At 42.1% G+C, this 22,879-nt stretch overlaps 1 protein-coding gene across 2 annotated transcripts; it reads right to left on the reverse strand.

Moving 5' to 3' along the window:
• Positions 1-75: 75 nt before the first annotated feature.
• Positions 76-22,430, reverse strand: LOC140394400 (bifunctional apoptosis regulator-like). 2 transcript variants are annotated; one of them, XM_072481639.1, is made up of 10 exons: positions 22,278-22,430; positions 18,713-18,873; positions 13,890-13,976; positions 13,135-13,469; positions 10,968-11,166; positions 9,215-9,381; positions 8,397-8,541; positions 5,576-5,752; positions 2,013-2,212; positions 76-915 (listed from the first exon to the last, which is right to left on the reverse strand). In XM_072481639.1, exons 3-10 carry the CDS (start codon positions 13,959-13,961, stop codon positions 723-725), a joined length of 1,488 nt encoding a protein of 495 aa, XP_072337740.1. In that variant the 5' UTR covers positions 13,962-13,976; positions 18,713-18,873; positions 22,278-22,430; the 3' UTR covers positions 76-722. The 2 variants fall into 2 exon arrangements, with proteins under 2 accessions (XP_072337740.1, XP_072337741.1); XM_072481640.1 differs by lacking the exon at positions 13,890-13,976.
• Positions 22,431-22,879: the final 449 nt, after the last annotated feature.

Genomic DNA, 22,879 nt, shown 5'->3' on the forward strand with positions numbered 1-22,879 from the left:
AGATCACCATTTACATTCAACCAGCTATATCGCTTTAACAATGTGCTATTCCAGTCTGATTAACCATAAAAGAAATGCAAAAATAGAGTTTATTCAGCAAATTGATTACAAAAATTCACAGATTTCATATTCAACTTCAAAAATTCAAATCAGCTAAATAAATTATTTATGAAGAAGTGTTAAATATAGGTGTTGAAATTTTTGTCTTCTGTCCACAATTTACATTTATGATACATGATGTACTGTAGCCCTCAACATACAAGGAAATTTAAAGGGTGACTTGGCACACGTAGTTTGCAGAATTACAAGTATTGTTGAATTATACAAGGAGACTTCCCCAGATGAAAAAGCAATTACTTTCCTGGGTGAAGTTTGAGAGGAGGGAAGATGTTGAAACACAAAGGAGAAATGCAGAAGTTAAAAATGGAAGAAACCGGTTGTTTAAATACAAGGATATGTTAATTGCAGTAATTAATACTGAATGGTAATTAAAGAATGGTAATCAGTCCACAGTCATAGCATATAACTTCCACACAGTTGGGACAGCAGAATACAGATTTAAGTTCTTTAAACTCTTGAGTTATACAGTAATTTCTGAACATTTGCTTCAGTATGTGTTTGCATATAACTAGAAACTGTGAAACAGTATTTACAAATATGTACACCATTAACAATTATTTTGTTCTTGGGCAATGTGACTGCTCCATTTTAGTCACAAATATTCATGGCATTTCAGTTTCTAAACGCCGGACTTCCTTGACTACCAGGTCAATATTTATGATTGGATTGAAGTACAAAGCCCAGTAAAATAAACAGTCACAAACAAATTGAGGAATTATTGGCCATAAAATGGCAACAAGGATTCCTTGGCTTGACACCTTCCAGAAATGACTCCACATTTTCTGAGGAATAGTCCTAGAAGAGAATATTGTAATTATTTGTGCAATCCATGGATTAAAAAACTTAGCATACTAATTTAGGTTTACATTAGATTGTAAAATTGAGGGATAGGATGTGGAATATGAAGTTCAGTTCAACTGTCAAATAAGACGGTAAAGTTGTAAATGGTCCAAGAGACACAGAGTGGAATGGAGTCAGTTCACAAGGGTGAAGAGTTTGTGATCTGGACTGAACGTGATGATTTTTGAAGAAGTTGTGATCATTCAAGATTTGATATGAAACAACCAGTCTGACAGCACAGTTGGTTAAAGGGGGAAGAGAATTAATTTGTATAAACAATGCGAAAGCGTGCTGTGTGACACAGATGACACTGATGTTTTAGATCAAGAAGACGGGACCATGGATAAATCCCTGGATCAGGAAGGAGATGTGCAGAAGACAAATAAGCCTTTGACGGGGATGCACTGGCTACATTTGGATAGGGAGGAATGGAAGCATGCAAGAGTCGTCATATAGAGCTAGGCAAAGGAGGAGGAGGATGTGGTCAACCTTATCAAATGCTGGAGGATTAAGATGATGTAACAGTCATAAAATGTCACTCGTGGCTTTGGTTGGGGTAAATTTGTGAAAGCTGGACACCCACAGTTAAAAAGTATATTGTAAAAGTTAAGTCAGTGTAATAAAGCTATTTGGGAATAAAAAGGTGGCAGAATTCACTACTCTGATGAATATTTATACTGACTTAGAAAATTATTCTAAAGCATTACAAAGGAAATCTTAAACACAGACTATATGGAACTTGTATAAGAGTGGCTGTTTAAAAAATATATATATACTGCTAATTAAAATAAAATCAGATGCCACAACACTTTAAGATAATAAATTATTTACAGAACCACTGTTCACCTCCCATTGATCGTCTCTCTGTACTTCATTTCCCTGTTGCTGGTTAAGACATTATTTTTGATATTGGGGAGAGAGAGGACCAAAAGGTAGACAGTATTATCAACTCTAGATTCCAAAACAGCATTCAGTTTTATTTTTACATAAAACAATTTCAGGAGAGAACTACTTTCATTAACACAGTAGAAGCAGCTTCAATGCGTGTGTACCTGAGTCCTCCTCTTGACCAGAGTCTCCAGAATGCAAAGCCTTCCAAGACTGATAGAAGCATTGCATTGACAATTATAAAACGTGACGTCCAGTAGTGCATGTCCAACCAATCCCAAGCAAATTCAGCAATTAACTGATATGGAATCAGGGTGTATTTCACAAGGAATTCAGCCCACTGCTTCAAGCTGATATCATCAGACTTTAAAAACAAAGATTGGCAAAGTAATTATATATTCAAGTTTTTGTGGCAAGTGAAATTTCACACTGTATTTCACAAGATCAGTTCAGTAAATAACTAATGTCAAACCACTTATATTTGGAAACAAAAATATGACAATAATAAAAGGATGACAATAAATGGTTACTTGCCCGAATTGTTTCTTTCCCTAATAGCTTAAGTATTAAAACTTGGTATGTCTTACTACATTAAAGCTACTACAGAATTTGTTGTAAAATGTATGAGACTCACAAAGATGATAATTGGCATTTCAGACTCGATTCTGGGGTGGTGGGTCAATGAGCTGCAATCATACATTTTTTATAGATGCACAAGTCAATGGAGTCCCTGTCTACTCCATCTTTCTGTACACCACACCATCAGGAAATCTATGTTCCTTAAAATGCACTTGACTTAACTCTGGTGGGGGGCAGAGGGATCGAGCACCGGAGGCGGGGGGGCGCCTCATGAGCGGACAAGGCAGCGATCGGGCGGCTCGGATCTGCGGGCACCCGCCATCCCGGGGGGGGGGGCTACACTATCGATGTTGGTCCGTGGTCCGAGTCCGCCATCGCGCATGCGCGGCTGCTGCAGGCCACCGTGCGCATGCGCGGACTCGTGACTGGAAGTACAGGGGCCCGTATCCGCAGTTGAAGCTGCGAGAAGCACTCCGGGGCCCCGCCAGCCCCTGCAAGATAGGAGAACAGCTGTAGATTTTTCTGAGGAAAGTCAAGAGTGAAACGCCAGCATTTTTATGCTGGCATGGGGACGTAACCCCAATTTTGGAGAATCCAGCCCCCCATCTAGCAGCTGGTTCCTGAATCCAGTATTCAAAGAGTGCAGATGTTTGACAGAAAACACATTTCCTTCCTTTGCATACATGAACAAGTGCAATTTCTGCTAGCTAACTGCCAGAAAGCAGAGAAAATGAAATTGTTTTCTGCCTCCGACTGCCAGATCTGCTAAAGAAAATTGGCAGAGAGGGAGTTTGAGGCTAGTTTCTCCTCTCAGAATGATTGGCTTTTTGAGTGTAAAGCCTTAAAATGGTAACTCAGGTTCTCTGAAGACCAGAAACAGGTCGCCAATAATGGATGTCAGCACCCAAGTAGAATTTAAAAAAAATAAATTTAGAGTACCCACTTTTTTTTTTCCAATTAAGGGACAATTTAGCGTGGCCAATCCACCTAACCTGCACATCTTTGGGTTTTGGGGTTGCGACCCAGGCAGACACAGGGATAATTGTGCAAACTCCACACACAGTGACCTGGGGCCAGGATTGAATCTGGGTCCTCAGTGGCGTGAGGCAACAGTGCTAACTACTGCGCCGCTCGCACCCAAGTAGACAAATCCACCTCACATCAGAGCACTGACCCATAAAAACTGAAGCTTACTTAGGAATCTCATGTTAGAATTTGCATCTGCAGCCCTTGGCCTGGTGAAGGAGAAAATAGCCTGGGTTAATTTCCAAATTACTGTCCTTGCAACTTAAAAAAATCTACATTGACATTATGTTTTTAACACCAAAAAAGTGGTCCAATAAGAACAGGCAAAGCGATACTGAGTCAGCAAAAGAACATGTGATTAGGAGGGGTGACCAAAAAGGAATCTATTTTTAAATTAGAGGGAAGAAGTTGAGCAATTTAGGAAAGAAGTTGAGGGTAGGACCAAGGATTGGATTGGATTGGATTTGTTTATTGTCACGTGTACAGAGGTACAGTGAAAAGTATTTTTCTGCGAGCAGCTCAACAGATCATTAAGTACATGAGAAGAAAAGGGAATAAAAGAAAATACATAATAGGGCAACACAACATATACAATGTAACTACATAAGCACTGTTTTATGTAGGTGGTGCAAATCAAGAGGACTGGAGCATTCAGGAGGGGCATCGAGCTGACTTGCAAAGAAAGGATGGGTTAAAGCAACAGTGGAAGTTATAGAGGATGACACTGTGGGACAGTCAACTAAGGTAGGTCAGTGAGAATGAGAAAGAAGTACATGTGGGAGGGCGGCACGATAGCGCAGTCGTTAGCACTGCTGCCTACAACGCCGAGGACCCGGGTTCGATCCCGGCCCCGGGTCACTGCCTGTGTGGAGTTTGCACATTCTCCCAGTGTCTGCGTGGGTTTCACCCCCATAACCTAAAGATGTGCAAGTTAAGTGGATTGGCCACACTAAATTGCCCCTTAATTGGGAAAAAAAAAATTGAGTACTCTTAAAAAAATAAAAATAAAAATTTTTTAAAGTGGGATACTTAGATGAGGACAGAATTGGGCTCTCACCATTGAATAATTTTCATTCTCTAATTCACACAAGACAGGCAATTTGGCCAAGTATCACAGCTGACCAGGGAAATCCTAACCAAGTCAATTATCTATTAAAAAAATGACCGATACATTCAATGAAAATCAAAATATGGCTAGTACAGCAATGAAATTTAAAAGTTTGGAGCTGACAAATTGACAAATGGTGCCATAGTTTGGGATAGGGTAACCCGCATGGTCGGCACGGGCTTGGAGGGCCGAAGGGCCTGTTCCCGGGCTGTACATTTCTTTTTCTTTGATACTCTTATAAACCTGATAAGGGGCAACACGGTGGCGCAGTGGTTAGCATTGCTGCCTCATGGCGCTGAGATCCCAGGTTCGATCCCGGCTCTGGGTCACTGTCCATGTGGAGTTTGCACATTCTCCCAGTGTTGCGTGGGATTCGCTCCCACAACCAAAAGATATGCAGGGTAGGTGGATTGACCACGCTAAATTGCCCCTTAATTGGAAAAAATGAATTGGGTACTCTAAATTTATTTTTAAAAATAAAAAATAAACCTGATAAGGAGCAAATCCAAAAGCAACCTTTGAATCTGACCATAACACAATCACAAATGTGATGCCAGGTACAAGGGTGAAAGGAGTGTATACAAAGTTCAGACTATAACCAAAGGAATTAATTTTCATGCCTGTGGTTTGATAAGTATTCAAATACTGCAAAAGACAAGTAAAAAAGTTGAAAACAAGGGCAGTACGGTGGCGCAGTGGGTTAGCCCTGTTGCCTCACAGCGCCGAGGTCCCAAGTTCGATCCCGGCTCTGGGTCACTGTCCGTGTGGAGTTTGCATATTCTCCCCGTGTTTGCGTGGGTTTCCCCCCCACAACCCAAAGATGTGCAAGGTAGGTGGAGTGAACACTCTAAATTGGCCCTTAATTAGAAAAAAATGAATTGGGTACACTAAATTTATTTTTTTTAAAGTTGAAAACAATAAGGAGTTTACCATATTCACTAATGCAAATGGGTTACTTCCTTAAAATGATTGCTTCATTTAGGAGGAAAACAACAGAATGTCTGTACTACTTACCCAGTGCTTACGAAAAATATCTGCATCCTCGGTCATCTCAATTTTCTCAGGAGAAATGGTGTGAATAAGTGGCAGAAATAGTTCTGAGTAATCAAACAGGTAGAGATACAGCATGGTCAACCGTGGGGAGCTCTTCAGTGCATACAGCAGAAACAGTGACTTGCCTACATGCATTGCCTGAAAAAATAAGTATTTGTATTCGACAGCAAGCAAAGAAAAAAATACCCACTGAACTTAGTTAATTTCACACAAATAAAACCAGGCAGAAGGTTAAGAAGTGAGAACACCAATTAGCCAGTCAGAATATAATGTATCTTAAAAAGTGCAACCTAAATGTTAACACATTAGGAATCAATTAAAATAGAGGGACAATGTTATACATCTCAGAATGATATCATCAAAATGCACCACCTCAGGCACAAAGCCCTTGAGTATTTAAAGTTTGAGATTGACAAATATATGGACTGAATTTTACAGTGAGCGCGCTATATCACTTGCTCAAAGGGCGAAATCCCAAGACAGCAGCCGACCATTGTTAATCAAGACGGCTGGCAACAATAATACACTGTGGGGCAGTATGAAAGAGTTGAGAATGGAACTTTTGCTCCTCAGTGGGAGTAAGTCCCGCCTGTAAAAGCTGTCAGTCAATCAAATTAGCCTCAATGTATAGCAATTCATGTACCATCAGAACTGAGTAATGGGCAATGTTGGGAGTACAAGCATCTCCACGAGGAAGAGAAGGAGACCTGAGCAGGACAAGTCAGGCCTGTTTGGGGCAGGGAGGTATCAGGTAGATTAGGACGCAGGGCAAGTGGGTGGGCTTTTGAAGTCAGGCTTGAAGGAACAAAGGGAGAGGTATGAACTTGGGGGGGGGGGGGGGGGGGAGTGGCGGAGAGGGCCTCCTGATGCACACACAGCATCTCCATAAGGACATATATCCACACACCTCCACACTCCTTCCTGCCTCTACAACAGTTTAAAAGAAACACCTTGCCACTCCAAACATGTTTTTTTCCCCCACTCCAGTCATATTATGGAGCATGCAGTGTATTGGTCAGGTCAACTGTCTTGGCAACAAACTCAATGGGCCATTAATTATTTACTTAAAATACCCATCCACCTCCAGTATAAAGAGGATAGCCCTGAGATGGGCAAGAAGATAATCGGTTATTTTCTAATTCATCATGGGATGTGGGCGTTGCTGGCTAGGTCATCATTTATTGCCCATCCCTAATTGTCCTTTAGAAGGTGGTGGATAGTTACCTTATTGAACCGCTGCAGTCCATGTGATGTAGGTACATCAACAGTACTGTTAGGAAGGGAGCTTCAGGATTTTGAGCCAGTGACAGTGATGGAATAGCGATATATTTCTAAGTCAGGATGGCGGGTGGGCTGGAGGGGAACTTCCATGTGATGGTGGTCCCAGGTATCTGCTGCGCATGTCCTACTAGATGGTCATGGCTTTGGAAGGAGCAGTATTAGGAGCCTTGGTGTGCATCTTGTAGAAGATACACACTGCTGCCTCTGTGCATCAGTGGTGAAGGGAGTGAATGGAGTGGCAATCAAGAGACCACTGGATGGTGTTGAGCTTCTTAAATGTTGTTGGAGCTGCATTCATCCAGGTAAGTGGAGAGTATTCCATCACACTCTTTTTTTTAAAAAAGAAACAAATTTAGTGTACCAATTCATTTTCCCAATTAGGGGGCAATTTTAGCGTGGCCAATCCACCTACCCTGCACATCTTTTGGGTTGTGGGGGCGAAACACACGCAAACACAGGGAGAATTTGGAAACTCCACACAGACAGTGACCCAGAGCCGGGATCGAACCTGGGACCTCGGCGCCGTGACGCAGCAATGCTAACCACTGCGCCGTGCTGCCCTGTATTCCATCACACTCCTGACTTGCAGACACGCTTTGGGGGATCATGAGATGCGTCACTCACTGAAGGATTAATAGCCTGCTCTTGTTACCACAGGATGTAGTAGATGGCTAGTCTAGTTCAGTTTCTGGTCAATGGTAACCGCCGAATATTGATAGATGGGGTTTCAGAGATGGTCATGCCATTAAATGTCACTGGGCAATAGTTAGATTCTCCCATGTCGGTGATATCAATGCTTGGCATGTGTGATGGGAATGTTACTTGCCATTTATAAGCTCAAGACTAGATATTGTTTAGGTCTTGCTGCATTTGGACATGGACTGCTTCAGTATGAAGAGTTGCAAATAGTGCTGAACTTTGTGCAATTATCACCACTTCTGACCTTATGAAGCAGCTGAAGTGGTTATACCTAGGCCATTACTCTGAGGAACATCTGCAAAATGTCCTGGAACTGAGATGATTGACCTCCAACAACCACAACCATCTTTCTTTGTGCTAGGTATGACACCAACCAGCGGAGTTTTCTTCCCCCGATTCCCTCTGGCTTCAGTTTTGCAAGGATTCCTTGATGCCACACTCAGTCAAATGCTGCCTTGATGTCAAGGATGGTCACTCTCACCTCACATCTGGCATTTATTCAGCTCTTTGGTCCATGTTTAAAACAAGGCTGTAATGAGGTCCGGAGCTGAGTGAGCCTGGCGGAACCCAAACTAAGCATCGGTGAGAAGGTTATTGCTAAGCAAGTGCCCCTTGATAGCACGGTTGATGACACCTTTCATCAGTTACTGATTGCCACCACCTGTATTTTATGCTCTCTCCACCACAAAAATATGCCCGGCAGGGGGCCATAAAATCCAGGAGCATGCAAAAACAAAATAAATTCATTGTACTTTTAGAAAAAAAGATATTCACCAGACTGTTTCATTTCAAAAACAGTTACCTTGTATTCCCAGAGATTCTGAGGGGGTTTCACTCCAAGTGCTTTCACATTGTCCAATTCCATTAGTATGGCTTTTCTATGAAGCTCTCTTTCAATGTTGAAAGGAGGCTTTGAAAATTCTTCTTCGCCTAGAGTCAATAATAGCCTAAAAATACATTTAATGGAAGATCAGAAAGCTTTTGAACAACCTAGACGAGAGATTTCACTTTAATGTAACTTATTAAATTGTCTGTCAAATTGGTCTCAAATGCTGAGTTCAACACGATTATCCACTATACTGCAATAATCTAACCTAGTGTTAAAAGGTTATATCAGTTGTATCTACAAGGAATAAAATAGAATCCTCTTAAAGTTTAGATCTTTTTTATTTTAGACCCCTTCAACCAAACAATTCTGTTTGAGTCCAAAACTAAATAGAAAAATTGCTTTTAAGTGAAAAATTACCGTCTAAAAGCCACTTACACGAGAAATAAATGTAGTTCCAAATAGCCAGGACTTTGATAGGGATGGCTTTGGCACAAGAGGTTTTTAACCGGCAATCTCATCAAATGAAACTTGCATGGCAAGAAATGGCTTCAGTGGGGAGCAATGTCCCACACAAAAAGAGATCAAGTTTGGATTTGGTGAGATATGCCTGTCTCAAGTCCACATTGTGCAACAAGAGTGATTCCAAAATACTATGGTATAGAATTATAGAGAGAAGCATCCTCCTGAAATTCATTTCAATGCTACTATTGGGAGAATTGCTAAAGGCCCAAGTCCACAATTACACTAGAGGCAGTGACGTAGCATAGCTGAATTCAAGAAGTAAGCCTCACCTTCCATTAACTTCCTCTTCTAAAAATCTGTCCTTGTAAACAGTAGCCCACTGACCCAACTGTTCTAACCAGAGAGTCACTTCCTTTGCAGTCCATTTTGTCACAGGTTTGTGTACGAGAAGATCTTGTTCAGTTTCTCTGCTCCAGAGATAAACTAGAAACACCACCTAGCACAAAAAATAACCAAGGCAAATAACTTCAGTGCTAATATCCTGTAATAGCAATCTGCACAGTAGATTCTATGATTCTGTGATTATCATATTTTTCTGTTCTGCCTTTAACTCTTCATAACGTTGAATGTACTATACAGTATCTTCTCAAATTCAATATTGCACTGTACCCTCAAAGCAGGAAAGAGGCAATGTAAACCTAAGATAATACAGTCTATTAAATTCAAGGGAAACAACCACTTTATTTACAGTAAGGCTGGTGGATTCACTTGGGCACTGGCCAGCCGAGGATTTCTTTCCTCTCATTCACTCGAACTTCGACTGTAAAATTAAGCATAGAAACCCAGCCATTGAGTACAAACTTTATCAAGGGTGAATTAACAAAAAAAAAAACAATCTACATAATTTGGATTTAACAAAAAATTAATTTGGAGTACCCAATTATTTTTTTCCAATTCAGGGGCAATTTAACGTGGCCAATTCACCTACCCTGCACATCTTTGGGTTGTGGGGGTGAAACCCACGCAGACATGATTTGGAAATTTATCAGAATCATACAAAATCAAAAGGAACCATATTCAGAAGGTATAGGGATAAACACCACTACAGCCAAGCCCACTTAAGTGAAAATTATGTGTTTGAGAATAAAATCTTCAAGCACAAATCCCTTTTCCAATGATTGCTGCCCCGCCAAAAGAAAAACAAAATAAAAAAGATACTGGAAATGGGAAATAAAAACAGAAATCCCTCAGAAGATCAAGCAACAGCAAAAGAGAAGAGAGAATAGGAAAACAATTCAAGTCGATGACTACTCATTGCACTGATAGTCTTCACTAAGGCTATCATGTTAATAAATAGACTGGGGAGAAAAAGCTTTCGTTCTTTTAACAGGTAGTTTTTGTCAAGGTGTGAAAATTGCCTAGGTAACCAATTCAGTAGTGTTTGAGTCTTTTTTACCTTGTCAAGTGCTGAGACCAAAAACATAACAATTTATCTGCCAAGTGCTTCTGCTTAGCCAACAAACCAGGTCAGATACTCTTGCCTTACTAATGAAAAAGTGAAAGTCTCTTAAGGTGCTCTCTCATGCTAATGGAGTAATCGTAATAGCAACGCTAAGTGGGCAGGAGATTTCTCACATTGTTTCACCTTCTCATTTTGCTTCAAGTTTGGTGTATGACAGACTTTTAAAAAAAAATTGTTGTGCATGAATTCATATATTGTAATTGCAATTAAATTTCCATTCTAATTAGTTTTGTGCCAAACTTGATTTTACAGTTAAATCAGATAAAATAATAGAATGAAGTGATAAAATTGTAATGCAAAACAGTTTTCCTCTACCACAGAAATCAGTTTGTTTACTTAGTGGTGGAAACGTGATTAATCTTTTTTTCTATCTTTCATTAAAATGACATATATCAGGTGATTATGTAGTAATTTTATTAATCACATCAAGAGGTTGGAAAACACAGCATTGATTTAGTAAATCGTCCGAGTACAGATCAAAGATTAATTAATCACTCAACAGGACCTGAAAATGATACGAGTATGCATACACTCTCACACGACTTTAAACGGATACTTACTGCCACACAAGTTAACGAAGTTAGTACTCCTGAGAAAAAACCACCTCCTCGCCGCCAATGCCCCGAGTTGTTGAAAGGTCTTGACTGTTCGTTACCATATTTCTGGAAAGCCAAAACGCTATTTGAGATTTTAATGTTGTTCCTGGTCTCCTCCTGTCGTCGTGTGACATCATCAGGGAACAGCTTCTCAACCGCATCCCTGGTGAGGACAGAGACACAAAACATGGAAAATATACATGACTCAAAGACTTGTAAACATCTGACTTTTTGTACTAGAAAAACAGAAGTTCTAACTAAAGGGATAGGTGCCATAGTTCAGGTCAGCATGAAGGATTCAAGAGATAAATTAAGGAACAACTGGTATTTAATAACAAAATGGTGGCACGTCCTGTAGGTCTGCATTTTCTTTGTAATTGATTGGCTATGAAATGGATAGGAACATAAATAGCATCTCTATCGGCAATTTTCATTGAAACTGCCTCACACACTGAATGGTTCAGTGGATAACTGCACTGCCTCATATTTATTTTGAATTTAGAATACCCAATTCTTTTTTTCCAATTAAGGGGCTATTTAGTGTGGCCAATCCACCTAACCTGCACATCTTTGGGTTGTGAGGGTGAGACCCATGCGGACACGGGGAGAATGTGCACTGCCTCATATGACATTCAGTTCTTCATCTGAGCCACATTCACAAGCTTAAGCCACGGCTGCAACAATCGACTATCCCCCATCCACTGTGCGCTTCCCCAAACACTTTTTACTGGAAAGTGCCCAGGTTTTGTCATTGGCTGAAGACTGAATGCTCAGCTGTTATAATCTTGAAAGTCCAACTGTCTGTTAAAGTTCACTGCTTAGGCTCAAACACCAATAATGGTTAATTGGGCCAAGTCGTGGGGGACTGCCAGTGCTCATGCAAATTTTCCCCAGTAGTAAGCAGCCAGTACCATCAAGAGATTGTTGGGTTATACCAACCAGCTTGAAAGATCAAGAGAAATGAAGGGAAGACCGGCATAAAATCCAATTAAACAGAAAAGCATTGTAATAGCATAGTAATGAGGAGTCTCACATCACAAGACCTGGAATTCTTATGCCCAATTCCTATGTTTTACTCAGTTCAAATTCCCAAGCAAGTGAGGAAATAACAGAAATTCATTCCCCGTATTGATTCTTCAAGAAAGATGAAGGACCTACACCAGGCAATAATCAAGTCCAAGATTTAATTTGGGGATGTGCACAGCTTTTGTACAGAGACTTTATTAAGTACATAAACGGTGAGAGAATTGCTTTCAAGTTGAATCTATTCAAAGAATCAGATCAACCGTTGCAAAATTTCCAATCAATGAATATGGGTTATAACAATGATGATAGAGTCAACAGTTTTATCAATTCCATTCCCCATCTATAACAAAAAACTACTACTTTCTTAAGGTTCATGCAAAATTTGGGGGAGATTGTTGATATTACTAAAATCACAGCCATTTTAGAAATACAATAAAAACCCTTCAAGACCTATTCCAGGGTCATAAGTGGACTATGCAATTTAGCATAAAATGGAGAGCTATGCAGTACAGACAGTGATGCCTGGTGATCAGCTGAACCTTTCTGTTGTAATTCCTAGTCAGTGTGTTTTGAACACCATGTTTGTCCATGAAACAATGGAGACTAAAACATTTTATCTATCATTGATCAATGGCCACTGCTGCTCATTGGCCATGAAAACCACATGGCCATAAATCCATGACATCACAATGCAGTTTCAGCTATTTTTCTGGCTACAAAAAATTCAGTTAGTGGAGTCACCTTTAGACAAAACATAAATTGAGAGGGTACCACAACAGCTCAGCTCATTGCTATGCGTTCGCTAAAATTAAGCTACCTTCAGACATGCTGACAAAAGTGAACCATGTTAAACAGTACTAGACGTTCAAGTAAAAGCTAGCAAAGGGAAAATACTGCACCCATAAGCATACGGTAGAAAAGTGAATCATTAAAAACTTTGAATAGTGTCAATTCAACATTCCTAAATAAAAAGCAAAAACGACTATAGATATTTACAAAATTAATTTTCATTATATGTTGCATTTAATACAAATTCAACTCATTTTGCTCTTAGCTTCTGAAAGGTATTTTGTTCGCAGGACAAGATGCTTTCTCAATTCCGTACCTTAAGACGATGTTAACTTTAGGAAATCCCTCCCATTTTTCTCTGCATTCTGGGCACTCTGTTTTCCTGGAAGCATCCCACCACAGTGCCAAGCAATGCCGGCAGAAACTGTGTCCGCAGTTTAAAGTAGTTGGGTTTACTAAAATTTCATAGCAGCAATGGCAGGAAAATTCATTGGCAGAGAGCTGACAAGATGGCTCTGGAAATGTACTGTCGTCCAGCTCCTCCCACTGTTCCTTGTATCTTTGCCGATTGCGGAATCCCACATCAGCCTCCATTTGATCACCACTGAAGCTTTGGAAGTTTGATTTTCTTCTTATTGCAGCTATGGGAAACTGTAATTAAAGGTTTACTAGGACACATCATATTTGCATTGTCAACGAGAGGAAACAGCTTCATTCACTTCAACAACAATTTGCATATATAGAATGTGCTTAAAGTAATAAAATGTCTCAAGATGCTATACAGGAGGGGCGGCATGGTAGCGCTGTGGTTAGCACTGCTGCCTCATGGCACCGAGGACCCGGGTTCTATCCCAACCCCGGTTACTGTCCGTGTGGAGTTTGCATGTTCCCCCCCCACCCCCGTGTCTGTGTAGGTCCCAACAGTCTGAGTCTGTGTATCGGAGGTCCCAATAGCCAAACGCAGAGATCTCAGGTGGGTGTTGTACGGTTGGAGGAGACTACAGTGATAGGGTGGGGTGAGGCCACAAAGAAAACAAAGATGAGAATTTTCAAAATCAAGACTTTGCCTACCCAAAAGCCAGTGTCAGTGAGCCAGCACAAGGAAGATGGGAGCAGTACTTGGTGGTAGTTAGGACACAGCATCAGCGATTTGGATGGCTTCATGTTTTCAATGGGTAGAATATGAAAATAATGCAAAAGAATAAAGGATAGCTAGCCAGGAAGGCACTGGAATAGTGAAGATTAGAATCAACAACAGCATGAATGAGCAGATGTGCTGAGGCAAAGGTGAAGTCAGGCAATTGGCTGCACCGTGACACAGTGGTTCGCACTGTTGCCTCACAGGTCCAGGGATCCGGGTTCAAATGTGGCCTTGGGTGACTGTAGAGTTGGCATGTTCTCCCCGTGTCTGCATGGGTTTCGTCCAGGTGCTCCGGTTTCCTCCCACAGTCCAAAGATGTGCAGGTTAGGTGGATTAGTCATACTAAATTGCACTGTAGTGTCCAGGGATGTGCAGGTTAACTGTGGTACTGGGATAGGGCAGGGTATGGGCCAATGTAGGGTGCTCTTTCAGGGGGTCAGTGCAGACTCATGGTCCGAAAGGCCTCCTTCTGCACTGTAGGGATTCTATAATGTTACAGATTGGAAATAAGCAATCTTAACAAAGTTGCAGATGTGTGGTCGGATTTTTAAGTTAGGGGTCAAGGTTGTGAACAGATTGGTTCAGGCTCAGACAATTGCCAGGGAGAGGGATGAAGTTGGTGGCAAGGGAACAGAGTTTGTGCTGGGGACTGAAGACAATGTGTTCTGTCTTCCCATATTTAGTTGAAGGAAATTTCTGCTCATCCAGTACTGGATATCAGACAAGACGTCTCAACAGTTCAGAGGGAGTGGAGGGGGTCAAGCCATGATGTAGAGCTGAGTATGGAATCTGGTGTGTTTGTGATGGAAGTCAAGAGGCAGCGTGGAGATGAGAATTAGGAGGGCAACACCATAGATGATGGTGCAGGAGTGGAAGCATTACAGGTGGATGAGCGAACAGCTAAGAATGGAACCAAGCAAGAGCAAACCCACCCAGCCAGACAATGGTGGAAATGCACTGAGGAAGAATTGCATCGTCAACCATGTCAAACTCTGCAGACAGGTCAAGGAGGTATGGTTTATCTTTGTCATGGTCACATAAGATGTCACTTGGGACTTTAATAGGCGCTGTTTCAGTACTGTGACAGGGCAGAAACCTGATTTGAGGAAATGAAACATGAAGCTTTGAGGGGGATTTAGGAGGTGATAACAGGGTCAAGACTGAGGAAAGTAAGATTAGAGCTAGATTAGTAGTTTGGGGGGGGGGGATCAAGTGTTTGTTTTTGAGGAGGGTGTGATAATGCCAAATTTGAAGTGGGGGGAGGTGCTGTATTTGAGAGAGAGCTGTAAAGATCAGCTAACATGGGAGCCAGGAAGTATGATCGTGAATTTCATGGGAATAGGATCTAGAGAGCAGAAGATGGGCCAAATCGACAAGTTGAGCTTAAGGAGGACATGAGCAAAGAGTAAATTAACCAAAAGAAAGGTCTGAATTCGAGAAAGGGAAGGGGAGGATGGAAGAAAATTTCGACAAAGTTAGGTCCAGCAGGTTAGGGGGAAGGCAAAGGCAGATGAACACATGCTTTTGATCTTTGTAACAAAATGTCCACATGCTCCCTCCCATTTATTGCTGGAGGTGATTAAAAGCAAGAGGTAACTGCCGGTGTTATATTTAGCACTCAGGAGTACTTCGGAGTACTTTTAAAAGAGCGACACTGAAGCTTGTATTAACATTGCAGGGACGATAGTGACATTTAAGGGGCATCTTGACAAATACATGAATAGGATGGGAATAGAGGGATACGGACCCAGGAAGTGTAGAAGATTGTACTTTAGTCGGGCAGCATGGTCGGCACGGGCTCGGAGGGCCGAAGGGCCTGTTCCTGTGCTGTACATTTCTTTGTTCTTTGATCTGGAAGCAGAAGTGACTCCCTGAACTGAATACAGTCACAATCTACTGCCTTCAGCTCCTAGGCCACAACCCACCTCTCGGCCAAAGGACTGAAACTTTATTCCCCTTATTGAAGCCATGGCACACTCCAGGGCCATGCCTGGGACTAGTTAATGCAAACTGATGCTTCGCTGTCTATGCTGACTATCCCACTCCTAAGTAGAGTGGAATGGAATGTGAAGGTTGCTGATTCAAGTTCCACCATAGAAAGATGCAAAATTGAATTTAATAAACATGCAAACACAAACCGCTGGATTACTGTCACTCCCAACTACTCCAGCCTGCAACATGTGGATGACTCCTAAGTCAAGCAAGCCTCAGCTGTCAGTTGAGCAATAAATGCAGCCTTGCCAATACTACCCTGTCCCAATAACAGTTTTTCTTAGCATTTTAGAATCAGAGAATTTACAGTGCATTGGCCCATCGAGTCTGCACCGGCTCTTGGAAAGAGCACCCTACCCAAGCCCACACCTCTACTCTATCCCCATAACCCAGTAACCACCCAAAACGAAGGGCAATTTTGGACACTAAGGGCAATTTAGCATGACCAATCCACTTAACCTGCACATCTTTGGACTATGGGAGGAAACCGGAGTACCTGGAGGAAACCCACGCACACACGGGAGCACTGACAGTGGCCCAAGTCGGGGATCGAACCTGGGACCCTGGAGCTGTGAAGCAATTGTGCTAACCACTATGCTACCGTGCTGCCCCCTTCTAATGCATTTAATATTGAATTGTGCAACGGCTAACAGGGCCAGTGGGCATATGATCTAAGTAGTGCACCCAGTTATCAATTATACTTTCCTCTTCTCCTTTTGGTTTAGAGTTGAATCAAATACCAGAAGTGAAAGGACAAGGAGAACTGTAACAAACTCCAAGGTGACACTAAAACAAATTTACATATTGGGTGTCTAAAAGGAAAAGTGGTGCATTTAGGTAAGATGAATAAGGAGGCAACTTAATCCTGGGAAAATAAGGCTTTAAATGGGATAGAGACACAAAACGTGTTTTAGGGGTTCTGATACATTAGTCATTAAAAGTAGCAACGTGGGTTAACAAAGTCACAAGTGCAAAGCTCTGGGGCGTATTATTAGAACAATAAAATTCAAAAGCCGAAAAGTTGTCAAAATTATATAGTACTTTGGTCAGTTCAAAACCACTTAAATTGAAGAGGCTGCGTACAATTTAGAACAGCCAACTTGCACTAAATGAAGATACCATTTTGACCAACGTCAAGAATGCAAAGACAAGCTTTGCAACACTGCCTAGTCACAGAATAGGGCCCCTTCTCCAAGAACTATTCAACTTCCCAATGTCTTTATAGCCTCCAACTGAGATTGTCTATTTAGTGTTATGGACACATAACCACAACTGTGTTCTTGTAGGGTATTGTCAGGATAGGCTATACAGACTGCATTCAAACTAAAGTCAACAACACAAAGATACAGTGCACAAATCCATGATGTTCATCAGCCTTTCTTATATTGTGATCAATGTAAGAAATTGTCATATTTTATTGCAGTAATATTATTAGAACCTGGGTTCAGATACAAATATCGTATGACTGCTAGAGCTGTGATTAAGGTGTCCTAAAAGTGAGGTAATCATTGATTTGCAGGTGAAATGTTCTGCTAATAGATATTGAGAACCATTTACTGGTTTACAGATAGCTTGCTAATAGAATATTGTTTACATTTAAAGGACCCCTTGGGTTTGGATAATTTATGAGGGATATTATGATTGGTCCTGGCTAAACAAGTCAGTCAAGGGACATCTTGAAGAAACAAAAGGGGCAGCGCAGTGGCACAGTGGGTTAGTCCTGATGCCTCATGGCGCTGAGGTCCCAGGTTCGATCCCGGCTCTGGGTCACTGTCCGTGTGGAGTTTGCACATTCTCCCCGTGTTTGTGTGGGTTTCGCCGCCACAACCCAAAGATGTGCAGGCTAGGTGGATTGGCCACGCTAAATTACCCCTTAATTGGAAAAACTGAATTGGGTATACTAAATTTTTTTTTAAAGAAACAAAAGAATGCCTAATGCTTTGGGTACAGATCATGTCGTTAATGGGAGGAGCCAGGTCTGTCTGAAAAGGCAGTTGGGCCGAGAACTCTAATTTAAACAGTTTTTCAGTTTGGTCCTGAAATGTTCTCTCTTCAAAGATTCTGCACAGAGAAAAGCAAGTAGAAACCTGGTTGCTAACTTTATTCATAAGTCATATTTACAATATATTGGTTTGCTTAATTGAAATAAAGTGGCAGATTTAGGACATTAGTTAAAGTTTTCTCTTTTACTTCAGAACTGTTGCAACTATTGACTGTAAAGCTATTCCTTTGTTCTGGTGTGGTTAATTCTGTGTTTAAATTAAAGTTTGTTTTAACATAAAATATACCTGTGGGTCAGTGTTATCACTACTGTGGGACAGTAACATTTCCTCACAATTTTACAAATTACAAATAATTGGGTTTTTGTTCAGGATCCTAACAATATAAATTACCCTTCCAATCACAAAATGAATTCCCCTGATTAACATCTTGCCAAATTCTACCCAGTTTGGTCTGCACCATTCCAGATGCATATAATGTCTTAATCACCTCTGAAGTGGCCGAGGAAGCTGCTCAGTTGTGAGATCAATTGCAATTATGAATGGGCAATACAACCGTGCCAGTGTAACACACATTCCAAGAACAAATACCAGTTTGTGGCAGAGTAACACTTTGTGCTTACTTTACTCATTATTGGGCAACACATCACTTACTGTGAGCAATTCAATACGAAATCTGCTAGTAATAAATTTCCTTTTATAAAGTGTCTTGATATCATTAACACATGTGCAATGAATTGCATTGAAATGCAGTGACTTACCTAGGCAAACATGGCCATTCTGGGCCAGCAACATTCCACAAACAGCAATCAGGTTGCCAAATAGTTGATCAGTTTTTTTTGGTGATATTGCTTGCAGAGTAACGTTGGCCAGGATACTGGAGAAATCTCCTGTACTTCCTTCAATTGCATCATTCATTAACCTGAATCACCAAAATAGAAAGGCATCACAGTTTCCCAAAACAACAGCACTACAATTCAATACTCCAGCAGCACAGCGGTGGAAGATACAGTTGCATGAACAGTATAAATACCAATTTGGACTCAATCTTTCAACTTTCCGACCCAGTGATAACATTGTTGGAAGGAAGGTTATAAATGTAATCATGGGCAGTGCAGTGGCGCAGTGGGTAAGCCCTGTTGCCTCACAACGGCGAGGTCCCAGGTTCGATCCCGGTTCTGGGTCACTGCCGTGTGGAGTTTGCACATTCTCGCCGTGTTTGTGTGGGTTTCGCCCCCACAACCCAAAACGATGTGCAGGCCAGGTGGATTGGCCACGCTAAATTGCCCCTTAATTGGAAAAAATGAATTGGGCACACTTAAAAAAAAAAAAAAATGTAATCACCCTGTAATCCTCAAAAATTATTTCAGAGTTTTTGGCCGAATATTTGCTACAGAAGCAGATAGCTTGGATCACAAAATTTCCCAACCCGCCTAAGGTGCCCTGTCAGACCCACATCTTTGCTTCAGGGTGCAGGTGCGGAAGGGAGTCGAGCTTACCGGCCTCAGAAGAATATCGAAGGCAGCAACAGGGATGACCAAGTGCCGACATGGGCTGCTTAAAAGACATGTGTTAGTTCTCTGGGACATTGCTTGCTTATATTTTAGCGGCCCTAGCCCTCATCCCTCACACCCCATGTCACCTCCATGCCAACTCATGACCCCCCCCCCACCTGCCCCCAATGGCCTCTCATCCCTCCATGCCAATCCAAGCCCCCCAACCAATGGCCCCTCACAATGCATGTTAATTCAAGACCCCAAACCAATGGCCCCTCTCAATCTCCATGCTAACTCATGGCACTTCCATGTCCATTCACTCAGTATACACTGTACAGAACCAATGAAACATATGGTAGCAATGGCATGTCAAACTGCTTAAAAACACTCATTCATAATTTTCTTTAACAACTGAGGAGGAGCAGAGAGATCTTGGGGTCTATGTTCATAGATCTTCAAAAGTTGCCACTCAACTGGATAGAGCTGTGAAAAAGACCTATGGTGTGCTTGCGTTCATTAGCAGAGGGATTGAATTTAAGAGCCGTGAGGTGATGATGCAGCTGTATAAAACCTTGGTACGGCCACATTTGAAGTACTGTGTGTAGTTCTGGTGGATCTGCCCTATTGGACAGGACATACTCAGGGCTGATGGTGCTGGGATGTTTTCATGAGTATGTCAGGCTGTTGTTCAATTAGTCTGTGGGAGAACTCTCCCAATTTTGGCATAAACCACAGATGTTATGCAAGGATTGTTTTGTGGAATCAACAGGTGTGAAGTTGTTATTTCCAGTGCCTAGATCGATGCCAAGTGGTTGATCTGATTTTGGGAGAAAGAAAAGAGGAACTGAATATTGGGAGGAAGAATAAAGGAACTGAATATAATTTAAATGGAGGAAGACTGAAGAGAATTGCAGCAAAAAGGGTTTTGGGAGGTCATCATACATAATTCACAAAAAGCTAGCATGCATATTCAGAAGGTTTAACTGGGAAGGCAAATGGAATGTTGGACTTATTTCAAAAGGATATAAAATAGGGAAATATTTCTAAACCTATACATGGCACTACTTAGACCACACCTGGAATACGGTGAAGTTTTGGTTCCCTTATCTAAGGAAAGACATACTGACATTGGAGCCAGTCTAGAGAAGGTTCACTTGGTTGATCCCAGGTATGGAGGAATTTTCTTTTGAGGAGGTTATTTAAGTAGCTTGGGCTTGTACTCATTGGAGTTTAGATGAATTGAGTGTACACTCATTGGAGTTTAGATGAATGAGAGGCAAACTTGAGACATTTGGATTCTCAGGGGGCTTGACATGGTAGATGCTGAGAGTTGTTTCCCCCTGTGAGAGTCTAGGACCAGACCGCATATTCTTAAGAGTAAGGGGTCACCCATTTAAGACAGAGAGGAGGAGGAATTTCTTCAGAGGGTAGTGAATCTGTAGAATTCTTTACCATAGACAGCTGCACAGGCTCAAGGCGGAGATAGATAGATTTTTATCAGTAATGGGAATAAGGCAGGAAAGTGGAGTTGAGGATTATATCCAGTCACAAGCTCATTGAATGAGATAGCAGACTTGATGAGCCAAAGGGCCTACATCTTATCGTCTTAATTGCAAAGAGCTTTGAGATTTAAAAATAAGGCCCAGCAGGAATACAAATGTTTCTGCTACAATACTCCCCTTTTCTAAAATCAGTCAACAGAGAAATGTTTAGAACCATAGAAATTCTTTAGTGCAGGAAGCAATTTGGCTCACCAAATCTTCACCGACCCTCTGAAAGAAAACCCTACCCAAGCCCACTCCCCTATTCCCAAAACCTCACAACCCCAACTAACTTACATAACCAGGGCAACACGGTAGCACAGTGGTTAGCACTATGGCTTCACAGCACCAGGGTCTCAGGTTCGATTCCCAGCTTGGGTCACTTTCTGTGCGGAGTCTGCACGTTCTCCCTGTGACTGCGTGAGATTCCTCCGGGTGCTCCAGTTTCCTCCCACAAGTCCTGAAAGATGTGTTGTTAGGTAATTTGAACATTCTGAATTCTCCCTCGGTGTATCCAAACAGGCACAGAATGTGGAGACTAGGGGCTTTTACAGTAACTTGATTGCAATGTTAATGTAAGCCTACTTGTGACAATAAAAATTATAACTATCTTTGGACTGTGGGAGGAACCCACAAGGGGAGAATGTACAAACTCCCCACAGTCACCCAAGGCTAGAATTGAAGCCTGGTGCTGTGAGGCAGCAGTACTAACCACCGTACCACCACCAAAACCCCTCTTCTTCCAACCACCCACCAACAACTTTTGCTTTGGAAGCAATTTTAACTCCGACACCCTCACGTGACACTGCCACTCAATTCGCCCCACAGACTTTTGTGTTTCCCCCTGTGGGAGAAAGAACTCTTTAATGAATAACACACACACACAGGGGGGTTTTATTGGCAAGTCAGCGCCCTCAACGGAATTCACACTTCCAACCACCTGTGGCCAAAAAAAACAATGCCTCGTACAGCTGGTTCAAATCCAAGTTATTTTAAGTATTTTAACTAAACCAGCTGGAGGTGCAGCCTGTGCCTGGGTGAATTTACTCAATATCCGCCCCTCCCTCCTCACTGGCTGAAAGGGTGGTTCTGTTTGCACATTATGATCCCCGCAGCGTGGGTATAAAGTGCGCCAGGCCTGTGAACAATTCCTGATTAAACATCCTGTGAGAAAATGGAGCAGCAGATCGTGGGCCTGAAATATATAACTGGCCAGGGCCCGCCGCCCGCCCACAGGAAGCACCTTTAATTTTTTTTTTATTGAACAATGCTTATAAAATCATAAATACCTTTCCAAATAAACTATCCCTTCTGCATCTCAAAGCTCCAGTTGCCCCTGTACCACATCTTCCCCCTCAGGCCGCCATTAAGGTTGGAACCAAAGATAAATCCTCCTCCTCCCACCGGACAACAAGCGGCCTCCCCCTCGAGTGAGAGAGGGGGGGGGGGGTGCCCGGCCGCCCGCCCAGCTCATTGGAGCGCCCGACCTACCCCACCCACCAATCACACCCCGCCACCCTGCCCGGCCCGCGCGCTGAATGGCTGCGGCCGACGTCAATCATCCGCCCGCCTGTTCCGCCGGGAGCCGCTGATTGGCCGGCTTGTCAGCGCCATGACGTAATGGATTATCCAGACCGCGATTTGCGACTCACCCCCGCCGCGCACCCGTCTCTCTCTCTCTGACACTGAGAAAACCCGGCCTGGAGTATTACCAATGATCAGTCATCAGACAAAGGCCAACAGAAAATGCTGGAAATATTTCAGCCAAGTCTGGCAGCCATCAATTTAACCAACATTTTCTGCTTTTTATTTCTAATTTTTAAATTATTTAAAAAAAAAAAATTTAGAGTACCCAATTCCAATTAAGTGGCAATTTAGCGTGGCCAATCCA

Source organism: Scyliorhinus torazame, chromosome 17, assembly GCF_047496885.1.
Source record: "Scyliorhinus torazame isolate Kashiwa2021f chromosome 17, sScyTor2.1, whole genome shotgun sequence".
Taxonomy (NCBI): Eukaryota; Metazoa; Chordata; class Chondrichthyes; order Carcharhiniformes; family Scyliorhinidae; genus Scyliorhinus; species Scyliorhinus torazame.